General features: G+C 39.8%; 1 protein-coding gene across 1 annotated transcript; it reads right to left on the minus strand.

The window, feature by feature from the left end:
- Positions 1 to 21,667: 21,667 nt before the first annotated feature.
- LOC127135861 (vegetative cell wall protein gp1-like) lies at positions 21,668 to 22,102 on the minus strand. The gene has a single exon (XM_051062491.1). It carries the CDS (start codon positions 22,100 to 22,102, stop codon positions 21,668 to 21,670), a length of 435 nt encoding a protein of 144 aa, XP_050918448.1.
- Between the last annotated feature and the right edge of the window lie 592 nt (positions 22,103 to 22,694).

Raw genomic sequence — 22,694 nt, forward strand, 5'->3', positions numbered from 1 at the left:
TGATCGCAAGATGTTGTTAGAGGTGTTTGTTGTCATGGTAATCTACATAAGAATTAATGAAAATATAAGTATCAATAACATATTTAATTAGGCCTTTAATTAAATATGCTCCCACTATTTTACTCAAAACAAATGAACCTCATCATTTGATTCGGAAAATCCCGTTGGAAGATTTTCTAGTGGGTCGAGATCCATATTTCACTTTGTTCTAAGTCCGCGTAGGCGGATTACATAAAACTAGGTTATTTAGGTAGGAACTCCTTCCAATTGTATCTCATACAACTCTCAAAATTTCAGTTGGGTGAATAACTCCTTATTCCAATCCATCATATGGATCATTCCCAACTCTTGCTTCTAAATATATATAATCTTATTATATATTTATTTAGTTAAGTTTGACCCATTGTTTTAGCAATTGGATATTACAATTATCCCATCGCACCTTACTAATATAGAACATGCACCTCGCGTAGGCGAAACCTACATTATCCGATACTAGTCTTGATGAGTGCTAAAACTTGGAAAGCATAAACTTAATATTTAATTTGAGGGAATTGTAATTGTTATGATCTCACCGGCTTATTTATCGTATAAATCGTCTCTCACATGCATCAACATATATTCACATGCATCAACATACATAATGAAACAGTTATGGCCCCTAGCGCAATTGTTCTCCCAAGCCAATGAGAGAACCTAAGTTAACCTAATAACGATCTAAGCTTCTCCAAGCAAGATCTTCAAGGTTGTCCTCCTTTGATATTGAATTCTTCTCTAAGCTTCTCCAAGCAAGATCTTCAAGGTTGTCCTCCTTTGATATTGAATTATTTTCTTTCTTCATATCATTACATTACAGAAACTCGTTTTACATACGAGGGATTGAGATGAGAAAAGAAGTTACACTAAGAGATTAAAAGGAGAGGCATGACACGCAGGTCGTATTTAAAAACCCAAAACAAAATGAAGGAAGACTAAGGCCATAACTGATCACCGCAAGGCAATAATAACAAACACATTATTATTATTATTAATTTTTAATTCCTTTAATTAATTAAAACCAAATTAAATTTCGGCGACCGATCACACTACGCAAAGTTAGCCGGGGGTTCCGCTGCCCGGTCAGCGGACGGTGGTTCCGCTGACCGATCAGCGGACGGTGGTTCCTTTGACCGATCAGCGGACGGGGGTCAATGGGGCACCGCCCCTTGCGGGGTTGGAGGGGCAGCGCCCCTGTCCAAAAATTTTAATGAACAATTCATTTGAAATGGACATTGTTTTGCATCAACACAACTCTTGCATAGTCACAAAACTGAAAACCCCAAGAATTCTGACCCCGTGAGTGTGACGACCGTCACAGGCATGTTACGACCATCACAGGCATGTTACGACCGTCACAGGCATGTTACGACCGTCACAGGCATGTTACGACCGTCACGTGGCCAGAAACAGAAATGCCTAGAATTTTGGATCTGTGAGTGTGACGACCGTCACAAGGCATGTGACGACCATCACGTCCAGCTTGTTACGATCGTCACAAGCTCGTGACGAACGTCACGCGGCCAAAATAACAAAACTTTGAAATAGTCAACAGACGTATTCCAAAAGCCCTAAATTCATAACTCTTTGACGGCACAACCCTTGCGTCGTCACCAACCCTAATGCGCCAATTTCAGACCGTCAAACACACCTCGATTGTTGATTCAGTATGATTGATCAACAGGTCATTGATTCACCATACTAATGTCGGATTCCGAAGCAAATGACCATTGATCGCTCAAAGGAAAACAACCATTTAGTGTTTGAATGAACGAAACAGAAACAGTATATCACATATATCATACTTTGCATTAGGATTACTTATATCATATATAAGTTGATCGGTCTCAATTGCGTAACCTATGGACGATCGATGTATCGCTGCTTCACCATAATAATGTCGGTTCCGAAGCATAGTCAACATCAATCATCCAACTCGTACACTCATGATGCCAAATTTAATTACCCGTTTAATTAATTGATTCATTCTGTCTTTTAATCATATTAATACAAAAATTAAACAGCTATCCGATTCATGGTTTCGTAAGTGGCTCTGACACCACTGAAGGAGAATTGCGGTCCAAAAACGCAGCGGAAATTAAAATTTTCTCCTTAGAGATCCTTACGAATGGTCATGATCAGTGATAGAATATTTACCTCTTGTGACGATTGAAATCTTTGATGCAGATCCACGAAGCGATCACGAACGTTGAACGATGACAACGTCTCTACTCAGTCCACACGAACGGATTCCTTCAATCTCAGTGCTAGCTGGTACGAATGAAGGCTTTGAGTGAGAGAGAGAGAGAGAGAGAGAGAAAACGAAAATAATGCAACCGCCATGAATGCTTCTGCACAAGGGTTCTATTTATAGAACCACTTGTGTGGGTTTCAAGCTAAAAGCCCACTTAAGTGTATTTTGGCCCATATCTTATAATATGCCCAAAATCACTTAAGCCCATGGTACCTTACCATATTTCGTATTCTACTCAAGTACACCGTACCTTACGATGTTCTATAATTCACTTAAGGGCACCGTACCTTACGGTATTCCTTAGTTACTCTATCTCTCATCAATCTGTCCTTTGTGTGTGACCCTGTAGGTTTTCGTGACGTTGGCAATTATATTAAATCACGCATTTAACATAATAAACAGTGAGCGGTATCTAGCAACACATCACTGCTACCCAAGACACGAAAATGTCATGTGATCTGACAAAACCTTCTGTGATAATACTTATGTGTATAATTACCCTTTTGCCCTTATGTCTATATTGAACACAAGGCATAAACCGTGTCATCCTTGTCTAGTTCAATATTGGGCCCATAGACATTTATCCTGTTACGCAGGATGGGAAAATTCCATCTAGGTCACTCATGTCCCTCAGCATGCTTCGTGGAGTACCCATCAACTGTCTTTATGGTTATCCAGTTACGGACAACGTTGGATCAGCAATAAAACACTCGACTCTACATCTAGGGTCCATAGTGGTTTCAGGTCGAAGAGTGGTATACACCATTATCACCATGAGAATAACTTATGACACTTTGCATAACTTTCTATATAGTATTCTCATAGCGGGTCAATCCGGTATAAATATTACTCCTAATATTCATACCTATGTTTAAGACTTGATAACTCTTTATCCATGATCCATGAGATGTGATCATCAGTCTACAAACATAATAGTCTTAAATGCTTTAATGTTATTCCACTTCACACTAAAGCTCGACTACGGATACTTTAAGAATAGTGTCCTTATGTTTAATGTGATCTCATGATTAAGTCATACTTGATACATTAAACAGACTAGCTATTCTAGGGACTTTATTAAACAAACGTAATAAAGAAAAAGCCTTTTATTATTAATAAATAATTCGATACAAGTACAAAAAAGTATTGGCCTCTAGGGCTTACACCAGCAGGTAGGACTATTGTGTGTTGTGTTCCTCTTCTGTACAAGTGGTTTATTTCGCACTTGCCTCAGACGCCTGCTTTCGTGGAGAACCGACAATGTCTATGTTGGTCCTAGAGACTTATGTCTCTCACTAATGATGATATTGTTTGGTATGATTCTGTACTGAGTAGCTTGGATATTATTGACAGTTATGGTGAGTTATCAAATGTGCCTCTCAGTGGTACGCAAGGAGGAATCAACTACAACCTAGCATTGGCTCGTCGTCAACTTGGGTTCCCCTTGAGAGATAAACCTAATAACACTCAGTTAGAAGGTATATTTTATCAAGAGGGTAAAGATCCCCAACTTTTGAAGAAAAGGATGATACATGCTTGGCATAATGTGCATAGGAAAGAAAGATCCGAGCTTGGTCTATGAAACTGTGTAGCTTTGGAAGCTTACATTATTTGGGTGAAGAAGAAAGCTTTGGAACTGAAAATGTTGTACGCTTGTGAAAGACATATGTCTTTGGTTATGACTGAGCCATCAACTCTCCCTAACCAAGATGTAGAGGAGTTGGAAGACGCACTCTCCAAGATAAAGCAAGAGAGAGAGATATGGGAAGAGCGGTTACATGTTTTGAGTCAAAAGTATGAAGAGTTTCAGCTTGAGTTGAAAGACAAGGATGCGCTTATTGAGATTCTTGAAGACCGTGCAGTGAAGAGACAGAGAGAGCCAAAGGGTTTATCTTCCTCTAGCATGCCTCATCCTTCCAGTGCTTGGAAGAAGATTGTTGATCAGATTGTCCTCGAGAAGGATCGGATGAAGATATCCTTTGAGTCAGAGATTCGATGCATCCGAAGGAAGTATGCGCCCATAGCCAGATCATCTGATGTAGTTTCTAGGGATCCTTAGGATGATGTTTTCCTTTTCTCTTGTATTTGTACTTTGGTTTCTGAAAATGTACTCAGTGTAATCCTTCCAATTTTATGAATAAAAAGAGATTTTATGGTCAATCAAATTATTATTATTGTTATTATTTGAATATATATTTGCAAATAGGACTTCATATGTTCCTTGAAATTAAAAACAATAAAAAACATTGAATTTCATGCATCATCTGCATAATAGCTTTTCTTCCGCCAGATGTCTTATCAGTTCCTCTTCTGTGCATCAGCCAAGCTGAATCACCGTTATAACACTGGTGCTAATCAACAGAAGAGAATGGAGCATCTAGAGCAAGAAAATAGAGTGTTGAAGGATGAGATCGCCAGACTTATGGTTCTAATGGAATTCATGGTTGCTGCTCAGAATCAGCCATCACCATCTCCTGCAACTTCTCCTCCTCAGAGGACTATTATTTCTGAGATTATTTCCTCAACTGTTCTTGTTGCTACTGCCAGTCAGCCTATTCCTGCTATGCCTGCTGGATTCCCTTGGGGAATGCCACCAAATTTGTGCCAGAAGGGTATGCACCCACATTTGTTTCTCTATCGGCATCTATCCCGGTCATGTCAGTGCCTCCTCCCATCATTCATACTCTGCCTCGTGTTGAGGAGACCATTTACCACTCTGAGTCGTCTGAAGGTCCATATGTTTATGAGAAGATGGATGAGATGAAAGATCAATTCCTTGAGTTACACAAAGAGTTGTAGACTCTGAGAGGTAAAGACTTGTTTGGAAAGAGTGTTGTTGAACTCTGTTTGGTTCCCAACGTTAAGATCCCGGTGAAATTCGAGGTTCGAAACTTTGAAAAGTACAAAGGGAATACTTGCTCGCTGAGCCATCTTGTTATGTATGTGATCAGCCTCCAATTCTACTTGTTTTCTGACACTCATTCGGCACCCTTGTAAGAAGTCGGTAACACATTAGTCCACTTATTTTTTTGTTTTATTTAGTAATTTAGATGTTTTGTATTGTTGTTTCCATTTGTTGATAACATGTTATATGCATCATCACACTCTATTTTATGTCCCTTTGTGGTAGTCCTTTTAGTTTCAGGTGTAAGCAAGTATACCTGAGGGATAAATAAGCAAATCGGACATTTCGGACCCGTCGGAAGAAGAAAACTGGACATACAGTAGCCCTGACACGGCCACCCGTGTTGCCCAACACGGGCCGTGTCAGGAGAAGTTCCATGGAAGAGGAAAACAGGGAGCTGACACGGGTGCCCGTGTCAGCCTCCCTGAAGGGGCGTGTCAGGCATTGTGCTCCAGAAGCCCAACACGGCCTAGCGTGTTACCTGACACGGCCAATGTTGGCTTGGGCACTTGATTTTCCAGTTTTATGTTGTTTTTAGCACAGCTTATCCCGGAGCGCATTTTGGACTTTTGCTAGAGAAAAATTGTCATCGGGAACTATTTACAGGAGATTTGAATATGGAGAGAGGGACTTTTTACACGGAAAAAAATTAGAGACGATCAAGATTGAAGCAGTGGAAAGCGAAGAAGAACAGAGATCCTTCAATTGCGGACGCGATTGAAGATCAACGGAATTTCAAACTTTTTGTAATGTCTCAATTTTATCTTGTATCTGATTTGAATAATATGATAGGCTAAAGCCCCCAATGCCAAGGGGGTGTCCCTGAATTGATCATGTAATGACTCTGATGTTACATTTTCCTTCATATATGTTATTTGTTATCAATTTCACTGTATGATTCACATAATGCTTTCTTTATGGAAAAATTAAGATAGATGTATGGTTAACGATTAGCAGGACTGTAATGGTTAAGGTTTTTATACAGTGAAACCATAGTAGATATCACCTAGGACTAGGGATACCCTATGGTTACCAGATTATTCTTGTTAAATTAAAATGCTTGGTTTCATCATAATCACCTAAGGACTTAGAGGTTCGATTGAATATCAAAGGTTTCCCTCTGAGGTCTTAGGGGGAAATAATCTTAAGATCCAGTAATTGAAACAATATTGAGTATTAAGGAGATATGCACTCAAGGGTCATTATAGGAGATTTTTATGCACCTTCCTTGGCATATCATATTAACTTGTGAAAATATTTATTTGTTATATTTTTCCTTACAGTGAATTCTCCAAAACCATACTATTACTTTTGTTCAATTGAGTGATTGTTTACCCTTATATTGATGCGCAATCCTCGAGATCGATCTTTGGCAAACATCCCTCTTATTACTACATCGGCAAAAATAGTACACTTGCTATTTTTCCGATCAAGTTTTTGGCGTTGTTGACGGGGATTGCCAAATATAAGTTTAGAATTATCTCAATTGAAATTTTGTTGCTCTGCAACAAAAATATATTTTCAGTTATGTCAAATATTTTATTTCGATTATATCAACTAATATGTGTCTGATAATTGTATGTGAGGTCAGACCTCAGCTTATTTTTCTTTTGACGCAGAAATCGAGAGAACCTTGCGTGCAAGACTCAGACAAGCTCGATTAGCCAGATTGGAATCAGACGAAGAACAACTTCCCATCCATTCAGGTTCAGATTCTGATTCTGATAGAGAGATCGAAACGATGGTTGATGTTCCACCACAACTAGAAAGACTGTTGGGAGACTACGGAGGTGCAAATGCACAAACCGGCAAATTAACTATTGTCAACCAACCAGTGAATGTGGCTAATTTCCAGCTGCATCCGAGTACCATTAATCAGCTTGAAAGGAAGCAATTTACTGGAAAAGTGAATGAAGATGCAAATAAGCGTTTGCAGAGGTTTCTGACCATGAGCAACACTCTAAAAATTGATGGTCACACCGAAGAAGCCAAGAAATTGAGAATGTTCCCATTTACCTTAGCGGGAGAAGCTGAAGAATGGTTTTATTCCTTACCTACCGGTAGCATCACATCTTGGGAAGAAATGGAAAAAGCCTTCATGAATGAGTATTTTCCAGCATCGGTATTTCTGCGGAAGAGATATGAAATTCTGAATTTTAAGTAGAAGGACGGGGAAACTTTGGGAGACACTTACAAGAGATTCAAGAGAGTCCTAGTAGCCTGCCCAACTCATAATATGGATTCTATTGAACAGATGCAGATGTTTGTGAATGGTCTAAAAATAAAGACCAAACAACTAATTGATACTGAAGCCGGTGGTTCCACAAATTTTTCAACAGCTATCGGTATCAAGAAGATCATTGAAGCTATTGCTGCTAATGAGCACATGGAGTTGTACAATAGGTGTCAAAGCAAACCAGAAGGGGTTATAGATTTAAAGCTGGAAACTACTAAAATCCATATTGAAGATACTATAGCTGTTGAAGTTGAGAAGAAGCTGAAGGCGATGAATATAGGTACCCGACAGGTGGCACAGGTACAACCGACTCATATTGTCTGTTGTGAAATCTCTAATGGTCTGCACCAAACTGTGTATTGTTTTGCAACTCCTCAGCAAGTGGAGGAAATCAAATTTTTGAAGCAGAATAATCCTTATTCCAACACGTACAATCCGGGTTGGAAGAATCATCCCAACTTCTCATGGAAAGACCAAAAAGGATTCGCTCCTCAACATGGTTAGTACCAAACTCAATATCAACAACAACAACAGCAACTGGCTCATAAGAAGGATGATTGGGAGATCGCTATTGAAAGAATGGCAGCTCATCATGTTCAATTTTAAGAAGAAACCCGGAACTATCATAAAAACACCACAACATCCATTAAAAATCTTGAAGTTCAGATGGGTCAAATCGCTCAGCAATTAGCATCGAGTTCTCAAGCACAAGGCGCTCTACCTAGTGCAATTGTGCCCAATACTAGAGAGCATCATAATGTGAGCGTTGTGACAACAAGAAGTGGTAAATCGGATGAATTTATCGAGGAAGTGGATGAAGAGGAAGACCAATTGATCGAAGTGGACCTGGAGATCAAAGAAAAAAAAGTTGTTAGGGAAGAAGTGGTAGCACCGAAACCTATTATAAAAGAAACAATCATTGAGCCTAAGCTGGTTGTTAAGCTTCCCTTCCCCACTAGAAACAAGAAAAAAGGACAACATGAGAAAAACTTTGAAAAATTCTTAGAGGTGTTCAAGAAGCTGGAGATTAACGTTCCTTTGTTGGAGGCACTTGAACAAATGCCTACTTATGCCAAGTTCATGAAGGATATCATTTTAAAGAGGCGTACCACCGAAACTAACCCAATTATTCTAACCGAAACTTGTAGCACTATTTTGCAAGGTATGAAGATTCCGATAAAGAAGAGAGATCGAGGAGCTATCACCATCCCATGTACTATTGGAGATAGGTCATTCAACAAAGCTCTTATTGATCTAGGAGCTAGTGTGAGTCCCATGATGTTATCCATTTACAAGAAGCTTGGTATAGAGGTTGTGCAAGATACCAGGATGACACTCCAATTCGCCGATCATTCAGTCAAGAAACCGTATGGCATTGTTGAAGATGTTCTGGTGAAGATTGATAAGTTTGTTTTCCCGGTGGATTTTATAATTCTTGAAATGCCGGAAGATGAAGAGATCCCTCTCATTCTGGGGAGACCCTTTTTGGAGACGGGAAGGTGTTTAATCAACATAGAAGAAGGAACCTTGACGTTGAAGGTTTATGATGAGGAATTGAAAATCAATGTTCGAAACACCATGAAAGACAAAGATGATATTTGTACCAGTCATACTATAGAGGTTCTGAATCAGGTGACGACATATGATAGCCCTTTGAATGCACCACCGTCACCTTTGGAAAGAGTGTTGAGTTTGTCCAATTCCGATAGTGATAAAGAAGAGGACAACGGGGACCCTCAAGTTCTAGCCTTGCTGGATGCACAAACCCCATGGAAAGGATCTCGACCACATCGATGGGAGGATTTACGCCTACCTCACTCTAGTAAGGAGGGTGAAGAGCCAAAGAAAGGAACGGAGTTGAAACAACTTCCAGAGAACCTCAAAGATGTGTTTTTAGATTCTGAAGGAAAATGTTCGGCTACTATAGAGGCGGTAAAATTGTTGGATGCAGAGCCTATATATCCTATTTCTGACAATACCGGGCCATAGAGAAAAGAGTTTGTCGAAGGACAAGTAGTGCTCGTGTTCAAATCCAGATTAAAGCCTCCAGGAAAGTTGAAATCCAGGTGGTCGGGTCCGTTTGTGGGTCACAAAGTTTTTCTCCATGGAGCTTTAGAACTGAAAAATCCATATAATGGGGTTACATTAAAGGTAAACGGACCAAGGTTGAAGCACTACTATAAGAAGCAGGAAAGTCGTATGATCGTTAGTGTTCGTCTCCAAGGATGAGGGAGACAACCGTCGAGCCATGCGATGTTAAACACAGCGCTTCGTGGGAGGCAACCCACGCGGTTGTTATCTAACTATTTCCATGTTTGGTGTGTTTATAGGTTTATTCGTAGGTTCACGGTAACATCGCGCAGTTCAGAAGAGAAGGGTTGAGTTAACCTCATATAAGATTTTTGGATACCATAAGAACATGGATAGAACCAAAAACAACGGAAAAGTCGATTTTTTTTTGAAAAAACAGGGCCCTGACACGGGCGCCCGTGTCACATGACACGGCTCGTGTCAGGCAAGCAAGTGAAACCAATTTTTACAGTAGGCTGACACGGCCACCCGTGTCAGCTCTACTGGGAGGAGCCTCAAATTAAAGTGGCCTGACACGGCCACCCGTGTCAGCTAACACGGCCCGTGTCAGGCCCAACGGCCATATTTTTCAAATTTCGTCTTTTTGTGTTTTAGTGGATCCCACCCGAAATTTTCACCATTTAAACACATTTTACCCTTAATCTACCAATAAAATATGATTTTCTTTCATTCTCTCTCTCTCTCTTTTTCACATCATCCTTCTCCTTCCTCACATTTTCTTAACCTTCCTCCATAACCAAACTACCTTAAAGCTCCCAACTTTAACACCTTACTTTGTCCAAATTGCCGACACCCTTCACGAAAGTTGCTATACTCGCCATCCTCTACAAAGCTACGGTAATCTTTTCCCGTTTTCCATACTTTTTTGGGGTGATAATTTGTGTTGCAGGAAGCAAAAATGCTGCCGAAAAGAATCTCCAAAGGGAAGCAAGCAGATGCGGAATCATCCCGTCCACGGAAACGAACAATCCATCATTCGAATTCACATGATATCATCTTTGACAACCCGGAGCATGAACGGAGGTACGCATCTCACGTCAAACAGAAAATCACTTCGACAAGGTACCTTTGCTCCAATACTTTATTTAAATTAGGTTTGTCTGAAGAATTGGATAGGATGTTCCATGTTCTAGGAATGCTTGAGTTTATGCATTGTGAAGCGCCAACCTATGAGCGCATCACCTTAGAATTCTTGAGCATAATTGAGTTCAAGCTGAAAAAAGGTTGGACGGGTACAACAATGTACTTTGGAGGAACAATGTCTTTCAGGTTATACAATGTCGACCACGAGTTGACAGTGGAGCAGTTGGGTGAAATTCTTCGTCTACCCCTTTATGGCCCTGAAGCTGTACCAGACAGCTTTGATGTTAAGACTTTCTGGTTGGCCATTACGGGACGATCGACTATGTGGCCAAAGGGGCGAAGGCATCAGGTATTCAAAATCCTTGTTTCAGGTATGCTCAAAAGGTGTTGGCTTTTACACTTTTTGGCAGAGGTAACTGTTCTTTTTATTTGCCATGACAAACCGGGTAGCTGTGAGCGTTGCAGCATTTGCTGCGAATTATCTGGGTCGCATGAGGAGAGCAGCCCAAGGGGGAATCTCCATAGGGGGAATCATCACTCGGATTGCCCGCCATTTCGGATATGACCCTACTGCACTTAATGTGACACCGGTAGCATGTAAGAGCAAACTGGACATGAACACATTGGTCCATCAAGGTATGATTTCACAAGTTTCTGATTATTATGCCTTAATGAGTCCGGGTCAGTTTATTATGGCTCTTCCTGACCTTGCACGAATTAGCATTGCAAACACGGCCAATTGGCTATATGAAAGTGTCGTCCAAGATGATATGGACGAGCACAATGCTGACACATTTGCTGTATGTGACCCACCGGAGGAAAAAGTACAGGAAGAGATGCAGGATCAGGAGCAATTTGCTGCTCCACCAGAGGATTCCATGCACCTAGGTGTCGGTTCGTCATATGTGACGTCGGACCAATGGTCGTGGATGCAAACAGAAATTGGCGATCTCCGAGCGGAGCAAACATGCCAAGGTGTAGAGCAAGTCTGTCAAGGGACTATGATGGATGAGAGGCACGCGATGATGCAACATCTGATGTTGCAATTTCCTCCTCCACAGTGAACTGATGTGAGTCCCTCTCTATCTTGGATTGAACATTGCGGACAATGTTTAGTTCAAGTGTTTTTTTTATTATTTGTTGTTTTTTGTTTGTTTTTATTTTTTGTTTGTTTTTGTTTTTTGTTTTATTCTTAATATTTTTGTTTTAATTATTTATGTGGTACTCTATGTGTTACAGATAAAGGACATTTGTGTCGGATGAATGATGAAGCTTGGAGAGATTGGATGGAAGACACACCCCTCTACTTACTCTTTTGGAAACCCCCGAAGGTTGATGCCATTGACCCAAAAAATCGGACGCGACTCTCTGTCACTGGATTTTGTAGGGATACTCTGTAACCGAAGAGAAGAAGAAGCTACATCACACTAAGAGATATCTTGGAAGCCTGCAAGCTAGACAAAACATGGTGAGGACTACAAAAAGCCAAACACTTGTCATCATGAGAGTTGTTCAGGCATGTCTTTGTCTCTCTGGGTTTGCATTAGAGATACTGAAATTTCATAACACACTGTACACACTGAGGCATTGTTTTTGTATTTTAACCTTGAGCCTTTCCCGCCAACCCGCCATTATTACCCTTTGTTCACCAAATTTGTGTTGTATTTCCTTTTGTTTGTTATTTAACCACTGTATATAGCCATGAGCCCATACACTACCACACCTTGCTTAGATAAGTGTTGTTTACCCCGAAGCTGCAGAAAAGCCTAAGTTTGGGGTTTCATCAAAATGTTAGGAACACCGACGAATTGTAGATAAGTGCAAAAAGATGAGAAAATTCAAAGGAAAAAAAAGAAAAAAAGATCATGAAGCACTTATCTATAAGTATTAAGATTGGAAAAAAGCATGCTCAAAAGAGCAATAAAAGAAAATATATGAGCCAATGAATCTCAACAAGAACGGTGTCTAAAAGAAATACCCCTGTTTTCTATGGAATAACAGTTACGAGGGTAACAACATGAAATCTGATCCTGAACCCCTAGTATTCCTTTTTTTTGTTTTAACTCCCCACCTTACACCTTAGCCCCGCTTCAAGCGAAAAAATCCTCGAATAGTGTGTGTTGTGTGTTTCTTGTTTTGAAGGTATCTGTATTTGAAGCCTAAGAATTGACTCTGCCTGCTCTATTTTTCTTGAGTGTAAACACTTTGATCCCGAGAGATTTGGTGAGAGTGTGAAAAGCTACAGGCCAAAAGATATGTCAAAGTTAAAGTATGGCTAAAGTCGGAAATCGGGAAAGAGTAAAACTGTGATTGAAGAGTGAACAGGAGATCGCGAAAGATCGCAGTAGCATTGTGGATGCGAAATTTGGGGGTAACCATCCTGATGTCTCGAGCATCACTTAAGGACAAGCAATGAGATACATTTGGGGTTGTGATCAGCCTCCAATTCTACTTGTTTCCTGACACTCATTCGGCACCCTTGTAAGAAGTCGGTAACACATTAGTCCACTTATTTTATTGTTTTGTTTAGTAATTTAGATGTTTTGTATTATTGTTTCCATTTGTTGATTACATGTTATATGCATCATCATACTCCATTTTATGTCCCTTTGTGGTAGTCCTTTTAGTTTCAGGTGTAAGCAAGTGTACCAGAGGGATAGACAAGCAAATCGGACGTTTCGGACCCGTCGGAAGAAGAAAATTGGACATACAGTAGCCCTGACACGGCCACCCGTGTTGCCCAACACGCGTCGTGTCAGGAGAAGTGCCATGGAAGAGGAAAACAGGGAGCTGACACGGGTGCCCGTGTCAGCTGACACGACCCATGTCAGCCTCTCTGAAGGGGCGTGTCAGGCATTGTGCTCCAGAAGCCCAACACTGTCTAGTGTGTTGCCTGACACAGCCAGTGTTGGCTTGGGCACTTGATTTTCCAATTTTATGCTATTTTGGCACAGCTTATCCCGGAGGGCATTTTGGACTTTTGATAGAGAAAAATTGTCGTCATGAACTATTTACAGGAGATTTGAATATGGAGAGAGGGACTTTTTACATGGCAAAAAAATAGAGACGGTCAAGATTGAAGGAGTGAAAAGCGAAGAAGAACGAAGATCCTTCAAGAGCAGACGCGATTGAAGATCTACGAAATTCCAAACTTTTTGTAATGTCTCAATTTTATCTTGTATCTGATTTGAATAATATGATAGGCTAAACCCCTCCAATGCCGGGGGGTGTCCCTGAATTGATCATGTAATGACTCTAATGTTAGATTTTCCTTAATATATGTTATTTGTTATCAATTTCACTATATGATCGTAATGCTTTCTTTATGGAAAAAATTAAGATAGATGTATGGTTAACGATTAGCAGGACTGCAATGGTTAAGGTTTTTATACAGTGAAACCATAGTAGATATCACCTAGGACTAGGGATACCCTATGGTTACCGGATTATTCTTGTTAAATTAAAATGCTTGGTTTCATCATAATCACCTAATGACTTAGAGGTTCGATTGAATACCAAAGGTTTCCCTCCGAGGTCTTAGGGGGAAACAATCTTAAGATCTGGTAATTTAAACAATGTTCAGTATTAAGGAGATATACACTCAAGGGTCATTACAGGAGATTTTTATACACCTTCCTTGGCATATCATATTAACTTATGAAAATATTTATTTGTTATATTTTTCCTTACAGTGAATTCTCCAAAACCATAACTATTACTTTTGTTCAATCGAATGACTGTTTACCCTTATATTGTTGTGCAATCCTCGAGATTGATATTTGGGAAACATCCCTCTTATTACTACATCGTCAAAAATAGTACACTTGCTATTTTTCTGATCAATATGCCAGGAAAATGTCTACTCAAACTGATAATGATCAGTTGTTGATTCACTATTTCCAAGATAGTTTAACTAGAGCTGCTCTGAGATGGTATATGGGCCTGGATAGTGTTGGCATTCGTACTTTCAATGACTTGGGTGAGGCCTTTGTCAAGCAGTATAAGTACAACATGGATATGGCACCTGATAGAGACCAGTTGAGGTCGACGTCTCAGAAGGATAAGGATACATTTAAATAATATGCCCAGAGATGGAGAGAATTGGCCGCTCAGATAAGTCATCCTCTTGAAGAGAAGGAGATGACTAAGATCTTCTTGAAAACACTGAGTTTGTTTTATTACGAACGTATGATTGCAAGTGTCCCCAATGATTTTACCGAAATGGTAAACATAGGGATGGGGCTAGAAGAAGGAGTCTGTGAAGGACGATTGTCTAAAGAAGAGGCATCGGCTAACAAGAAGTATGGTGGGAGTTTCTCTAAAAGGAAGGAGGGAGAAGCTAATTCAGTTTCAGTAGGGAGGCAGAGGAGGCCTCATGTCAGTAAAGGTTCTCAACCCCGTCAATATCAGCACCAAGTTTCTTCAGTAATTCCAGTTTTTCCAACAATTCCAACAATCAATCAGTTCCAATTCAGTAACAACATAATCACCAACAACCATAACAAAGAACCAACTACAACAACAACAATCATCATCAACAAACTTTTAAGAGGAAGAAGGTATCCTTTGATCCTATTCCTATGACATATGCAGAGTTGTACCCGTCTTTGGTACTCAAGAATCTTATTCAACCAAGAAACCCTCCGCAAATTCCTGAGCCACTACCATGGTGGTTCAAGCCTAATCTTTGTTGTGCTTTTCACCAGGGAGCCCTTGGTCATGATATAGAAAACTGTTATTCGTTGAAGTACAAAGTTGAAACGCTTGTGAAGAATGGTATGGTGTCCTTTGAGGACAAATTGCCTAATGTAAAAGCCAATTTATTGCCTGCTCATGGTAACGCTTCTGTCAATATGGTGGACGATTGTCCAGGGAATCTTAGAGTTTTTGATGTGAGGCATATTCAGAGGTCTCTGATGGAAATGCATAGAACTTTGTGTTTGATTAGTGATTGCAAACATGACCATGATGGTTGTGTCATTTGCTGTGTGAACCCCCGTAGGTGTATGATCGTCAACAGAGATATCCAGAAGTTGATGGATGAGAATGTAGTCCAGATTCAACAGTCAAGGGATATGGGATATAATGTGAATGTCATTGTACCGGTGTTCAATACCCCTTAGCGGGTAGTCATTCAGTTTGATAGCAACAACAATAATAATGTCAATAGATCGGTATCATCGTTGGTTATACGGTTAGCGGGCCCTGTCCCTTATGCATCCGATAAAGCTATACCATATTAGTATAACGCCACTATGATAAAGAATGGTAAAGAGGTTCCTTTACCAGTTACAGACTCAATGGTAAATATTGCAGATATAACAAAGGTGACTCGTAGTGGTCGTGTGTTCAGTCTGGTGTTCCCGAAGGTTGTAAAATATGTGTCAGTAAGTAAGAAGGCAGAGATTCCTATAGCGAATTTGGTTAGTACTCCAATGTATCAGTCTGGTGAATCCAGCAAATTGAAGACTAACAATGATGATGAGGTATTGAGATTAATCAAAAGAAGTGAATTCAATGTTGTGGAGTAGTTGCTCTAGACGCCGTCAAAGATCTCGGTGCTATCATTTGTTGATGAATTCTAAAGCGCACAGAGAAGCATTGTAGAAAGTGTTAGAACATGCCTATGTTGAACATGAAATTATTGTGGATCAGTTTGACCACATTGTTGCCAATATCACTTCTTGTAACAATTTGAGTTTTTGTGATGAAGAGCTTCCTGAGGAAGGTAGGAATCACAATTTGGCATTACATATTTCAATGAACTGCAAGGAGGATGCTTTGTCCAATGTGTTGGTTGACACTGGGTCATCATTAAATGTATTGATAAAGTCAACTTTGTCAAGACTCTCTTACCAAGGCGCCCCGATGAGGTACAATGGCGTAGTTGTTAAAGCGTTTGACGGTTCTCGTAAAACTGTAATTGGAGAAGTAGACCTTCCGATAAAGATAGGTCTGAGTGATTTCCAAATTACTTTCCAGGTAATGGATATCCACCCGGCCTATAGCTGCTTGTTGGGAAGATTGTGGATTCATGAAGTTGGAGTTATGGCATCTACTCTTCACTAAAAGCTGAAATTTGTGAAGAACGACAAGCTTGTCGTTATTGGTGGAGAGAAGGCATTATTGGTGAGCCATTTGTAATCTTTCACATAAGTTGATGTTGAGGAGGAAGTTGGAACGTTGTTCCAAGCTTTGTCCATTGCTAATGAGTTGAAGAAAGATGGGGCACCCATGTTTTCTTTAAAAGATGCACAAGAGGCTATTCAGGTTGGCAGTATTGATAAGTGGGGTCGTGTTGTGGAGATCGCTGAGAACAAGAACAAGGCAGGACTAGGATTTCAACCAGGGCCATTCAACACCAATGTCAAATTTATGCAACCAATATTCCTCAGTGGATGGTTCATTCATGAGAATGATCAACACTCAACTGCCATTATTGAGGACAGTGGTGATGAAGACGAAGCTTGCGCCAATTTTGTGACGCATGGCCAGACTTGCAACAATTGGGTTGTTGTTTGTTCCTACTATTATTCATTGTTATAAGTAATTTGTTTTCATTTATTTTAAGAAAAATCATTCTCCTATGCCTAGGAGAGAAGTGAACATTGTTGGGCATTTTCTTTATTATCATCAATGAAATACAATTTTATTCATCCACATCTATGATGCTTTAATTTTACTTTTTTCTTTTTCTGAAAATGGTAATCACAAAAAATATAAATAAATAATAATCTTCCATCTGCATAATATTTCTTCGCACTTCACTCCTCTAAAATCAAAATATCAAATCATTATGTAGGTTGGTTCTCAAACCCATTGAATACAATGATCTTACTCCCTCTCCAAACTTTAATTTCCCTGTGTTTGAAGTTGAGGAAGAGGATGATGATGAAGAAGTATCTGATGAGTTATCCTATTTTCTTGAGCACGAGGAAAAAGCCATTCAGCCATTTGAGGAGCAGATTGAATTGGTCAACTTGGGTTCCGAGAATGATACGAAGGAAGTCAAGATTCGGTCTCAATTGTGTCTAGAAGCTAAGAAGGGGTTGATCTTATTCTGATGTGTTTGCTTGGTCCTATCAAGACTTGCTTGGTTTGGATTCTGAGATTGTGGAGCATAGATTTTCGTTGAAACCATAATGCCCGCCGGTCAAGAAGAAGTTGTGAAGAACTCATCCTGATATGGCAGTAAAGATCAAAGAGGAAGTGCAGAAACAGATTGATGTTGGTTTTCTTGTTACCTCCAAATATCCACAATGGGTGGCCAATATTGTGCTTGCTTCGAAGAAAGATGGAAAAGTCTGTATGTGTGTTGATTACAAAGATTTAAATAAAGCTAGTGTGAAAGATGATTTTCCTCTGCCACACATTGATATGTTGGTAGACAATACAACTAAATTCAAAGTCTTTTCGTTTATGGATGGATTTTCTAGTTATAATCAAATCAAGATGGCACCTGAAGATATGGAGAAGACCACATTCATTACACCAAGGAGAAAATTTTGTTATAGAGTGATGCCTTTCGGTTTAAAGAATACTGGTGCAACATACCAGAGTGTTATGACCACTCTTTTTTCTGATATGATGCATAAAGAGATTGAAGTTTATGTTGATGATATGATTGTTAAATCAAGTGATAAAGAAGAACATGTTCAACATTTATTGAATTTGTTCCAATGTTTGAGGAAGTATAAACTTCACTTGAATCCCAATAAGTGTACTTTTGGTGTTTACTCTGGTAAGTTGTTGGGTTTCATTGGTAATGAGAAGGGTATTGAAGTTGATCCTGCCAAGGTCAAAGCAATACAAGAGATGCTTGCACCCAAAACTGAGAAGCAAGTCAGAGGTTTTCTCGGCCGTTTGAACTATATCTCATGATTTATATCGCATATGACTGCCACATGTGCACCTATTTTCAAGCTTCTTCAGAAAGATCAGTCTTGTGATTCGACCTAAGATTGCCAGAAATCTTTTGATAATATCAAAGAATATCTGCTTAAGCCTCAGATTCTGTCTCCGCCTGTTGAAGGGAGATCGTTGATCATGTATTTGGTTATGCTTGAAGAGAGTATGGGTTGTGTTCTTGGTCAGCAAGATGAATCTGGAAAGAAAGAATATGCAATTTACTACCTCAGTAAGAAGTTCACCGACTGTGAGACTCGGTATTCTATGCTTGAGAAGACATATTGCACATTGGCTTGGGCTGCTAAGCATCTGCGCCAGTATATGTTAAATCATACTACTTGGTTGATATCCAAAATGGATCCAATCAATTATATTTTTGAGAAGCCTGCTTTAACTGGGAGAATTGCCCATTGGCAGATGTTGTCATCTGAGTATGATATTGAATACCGATCTCAAAAGGCTATTAAAGGTTGAGTTTCATCATATCCCTCGAGATGAAAACTGGATGACAGATGCTCTTGCAAAGTTGGTTTCAATGATCATGGTGAATTTTTGGAATGAAGTTCCTAATTTAACTGTGATGTTTCTTGATAGGCCAGCTCATGTATTTGTTATTGAAGAAGTCAAAGATGAAAAGCCATGGTATTTTGATATCAAATGTTTCCTCCAAAGTCAGATCTACCCGCCTGCGGCATCTTTGAAAGATAAGAAGACTTTGAGAAGATTAGCTGACAAATTCTACCTGAATGGTGATGTGCTTTACAAGAGAAATTTTGATATGGTTATGCTCAGATGCGTAGATAGACACGAAGCAGGCCTATTGATGACTGAAGTCCATGAAGGTTCCTTTGGTACTCATTCTAATGAACATGCTATGGCAAAGAAGATGTTGAGAGCATATTACTATTGGCTGACAATGGAATTTGACTGTTGCATGTTTGTGAAGAAATGCCACAAGTGTCAAATTTATACAAATAAGATTCATGTTCCTCCGACACTGTTGAATGTTATTTCCTCTCCATGGCTCTTCTCCATGTGGGTAACTGATATGATTGGCATGATTTAGCCCAGAGCTTCAAACATACATCGTTTCATTCTGGTGACTATTGATTACTTCACAAAGTGGGTTGAAGCGGCATCATATGCAAATGTTGAAGGTTGAGAAAAATAAGAAAGGCGGGTTTGAATTGTTTTAACTGATAATAAAAAGACTTTTGAGAATAAAACACACGCGAAAAATAAAGATATCAACATAAATTTTTTATCCTGGTTCACTTGAAATTCAAAGCTACTCCAGTCACCCGGCCAAGGTGATTTCGCCTTCAACAAGGACTTAATTCGTTAATCTTGAAAGATTACAATATGAGCGTCTAAGAGGATAAAAATCTCTTAGCCCTCTCAAGTTTACAGACTTCACAAGTCACTTAAGGAATATTCAGCAGTTAAGGAAAATTACAGTGATGTGCTTAGTGTTTCTAGGTAAGCAGAAGTTACACAATATAATAACAGAAGGAAGGTTCACACTTTAGAGAAACAACTAGTGTGAAAAGAGAATTAATAAGAGATTTCATATTGGTTTCAGTATTCTCGTGTGCGCCCTTTGATGACAATGATCCATCCTATATATAAGGGTTTGATTAAGAGACCGTTGGATGAAAGGATCTTGGCAATGATGGACGTTTAATGTAATTAATCTTTTCGTTCTTTCCAAAATAGTTTGGGGCGCTTTAACTTTCTTCCAAAATTAGATTCTTGCCACAAGTGGAAGACTTCATAGCTAAGTTATATTTATCATTTCTGATTCAGAGTGTATGGAGATCAGAGTTTCTATTCAGCGTGTGTATCTTCAAATAATGCTAAGAGCTGATTGACTTCAGAGTTTCTTGGTGTCTTCCTGATAGTGATTGCATCAGAGTGAAGGATCATCAGACCCTATAGTGCGCTCTTCAGAATCAGAGCATCTGATATCTCTTTCTTCGTTGAGCTTTGTACGCTTCCTTTGTTTAGAGTCAGAGCTTCTACTTGAATACCTTCTAAGTGGTCATTCTGGACTTGCGTGTGTATCTGATATATGTCTATCTGACCTCTTTTGATTAGAATCCTGTACACTTAGATAAATTTGTTAGGGTACCAATTTGTTTCATCCTTTGTTATCATCAAAATCTTATAGATGAATTGTAGACACAAAATCTTGTTCTTACAATCTCCCGCTTTTTTATGATGACAAAAACCTCAGAGTTATGATGAAACAATGATACTAACAATAAGAATTTAAAAAATTAACTCATAGTCAGATGAGTGATGACTCCCCCTGAGATAGATCATAATAGGTTTTCAGATGTTCTTACCAGATCTTCCTTGTGTAGCAGCTAATTTTTACCTTTGGATGTTATCCTGCATAGCTTAGAATTTTCATAAGAGATAAATGTGCGCAGTGCAGCAAGAGGCTTAGATATATTTTCATCAGAGCTATTTTTATTCTCCCCCTTTTTGTCAGACTCAAAAAAGACTTAGCACAACAAAATAGTCAAAAAGGATTCATATATGTGAAAGAGAGTTATATATAAGCAACAATTCAAAACAGAGAGAAGAACACAAAAGACATAACAGATAAGTAAGAAAAAAATAAGCAAAGCCTAAGTGTCTAAGGGTTCGGAGGCAAAGGCATCCTTTGGAGCAGCTGAGTCAGCAGGTTCTGAATGTTGTTGTTAACAGAGTCATGTTGATCCAGTCTTGCTCTCATTATCTGTTGCTCCTTCTGTAGCTCTTCCAGAGTCTTCAGGACAAGAGGAGCAGAATCAGAGTGAGATTGCTCCCCCTGAGTCAGAGCATCATTACATGCCTTTGTAGCTTCTTCTGCAACTATGCGTGCTGCCTCATCAGCATCAGCTTTTGCTTTTGCTTCAGCTTCAGCAGCAGTCACAGCAGCATCAGCAGGAGCTTTGGCAACAACCTTCTCTGCAACTTCTCTAATCCTTTGCTCTTCTTCTAGACGAGCCTTTTCTTTTGCTTCTCTTCTGGCCTTCTCTTCTGCCTCTTTGACCAGATGCGCCTGCATCCTTTCTCCAACTTCTCTGATGAAGTCGTTTCGAACTTGTTCAGAGAGGCCTTTCAGCTTGAAGGCCTCAGAGGTCATCCATCTGATCACTATATTCTAGTGAATACTCACTCTAGAGGGATTATCATTGATGCCAGAATTTTTAGATAGTGATCTGATCTTCTCCATTGAAGACTCAGCAAATAAAGTAATTGCTTCTTCTAGGGTGAGGAAGGTAGGTTCTGGTTCAGGAGTAAGAGATGGAGATGCTGGTGGAGTGTGGGTAGTTTCAATGGGAGGTTGAGAGTTAGGGATGATAGGGTTTTCAGAGAGTGTTTCGATGGGAGTTTCAGATGGTGGTGTTGTTGGTTGTTCAGATGGTGGTGGAATGTTGGCTTCTGGTTCAGATTGTTGGTGTGTGGAAAGGGCACGAGCCTGAAGGTGAGCCAAGGTGGGATATTGGGGGTCAGCGAGCTCTGAATGAGAGGAGATGGTGTGGTAAGGTGGGGATGGGGGTGTTGAAGAGGGTGGTGATATTGGTTCATTGAACATTTCTTCTTCAGAGATGGGCAGGGTTGTGGTGGTGAAGTTAAATTTTTGAAGAAGGGGAGATGAGTGGTTAGAGGTAGGTGTTTCAAAGGGTTTGGTAGTGGAGGGTGAAGGTTCAGAGTGTGTATAAATGGGTGAGGTTTGAGGAAGGGAAGAAGCAAGTTGCTTTAAATGAACATATGGAGAGTTAGGAGGCAGAGACTTACTTGGAGAATCGATAAGAGGGACAGGAGGTTTTGATACAGAAGGTTCCCCCAGCTTTGCTTTCTTGGCCTTCTTTTACTTCTTATAGGGCTCCCGTTGTCTCTTCATAAAATTTGGTGGATGCTCAGGCAGCCAATCCATAGAGAATTCTGAGATGTCTACTGCTTGGCTGGCAAGATCCTGCAGATAGTATGCAACAATCTCTGGAGGATCAATTTTTGAGAAGAGGTAAAGACTGTTGGGAATTTTCCTCTGATCTTTTAGTGCTTCCCAGGAGGTGTCCAATGAAGGCTTCACCCGAATTTGCTCAATTACCCCCATGCTCTTCAGATTTCGTGCGTTCAGAGGCCTTCCGGTGTCAATAGTGACATCCTCCATCAGATTATGGTGA

Source organism: Lathyrus oleraceus, chromosome 4 (assembly GCF_024323335.1).
Source record: "Lathyrus oleraceus cultivar Zhongwan6 chromosome 4, CAAS_Psat_ZW6_1.0, whole genome shotgun sequence".
Classification (NCBI taxonomy): domain Eukaryota; kingdom Viridiplantae; phylum Streptophyta; class Magnoliopsida; order Fabales; family Fabaceae; genus Lathyrus; species Lathyrus oleraceus.

Excerpts from the sequence above, each read along its gene's own strand:
- LOC127135861 (XM_051062491.1), bottom strand. The coding sequence starts at position 22,102 with ATGTTCAATGAACCAATATCACCACCCTCTTCAACACCCCCATCCCCA.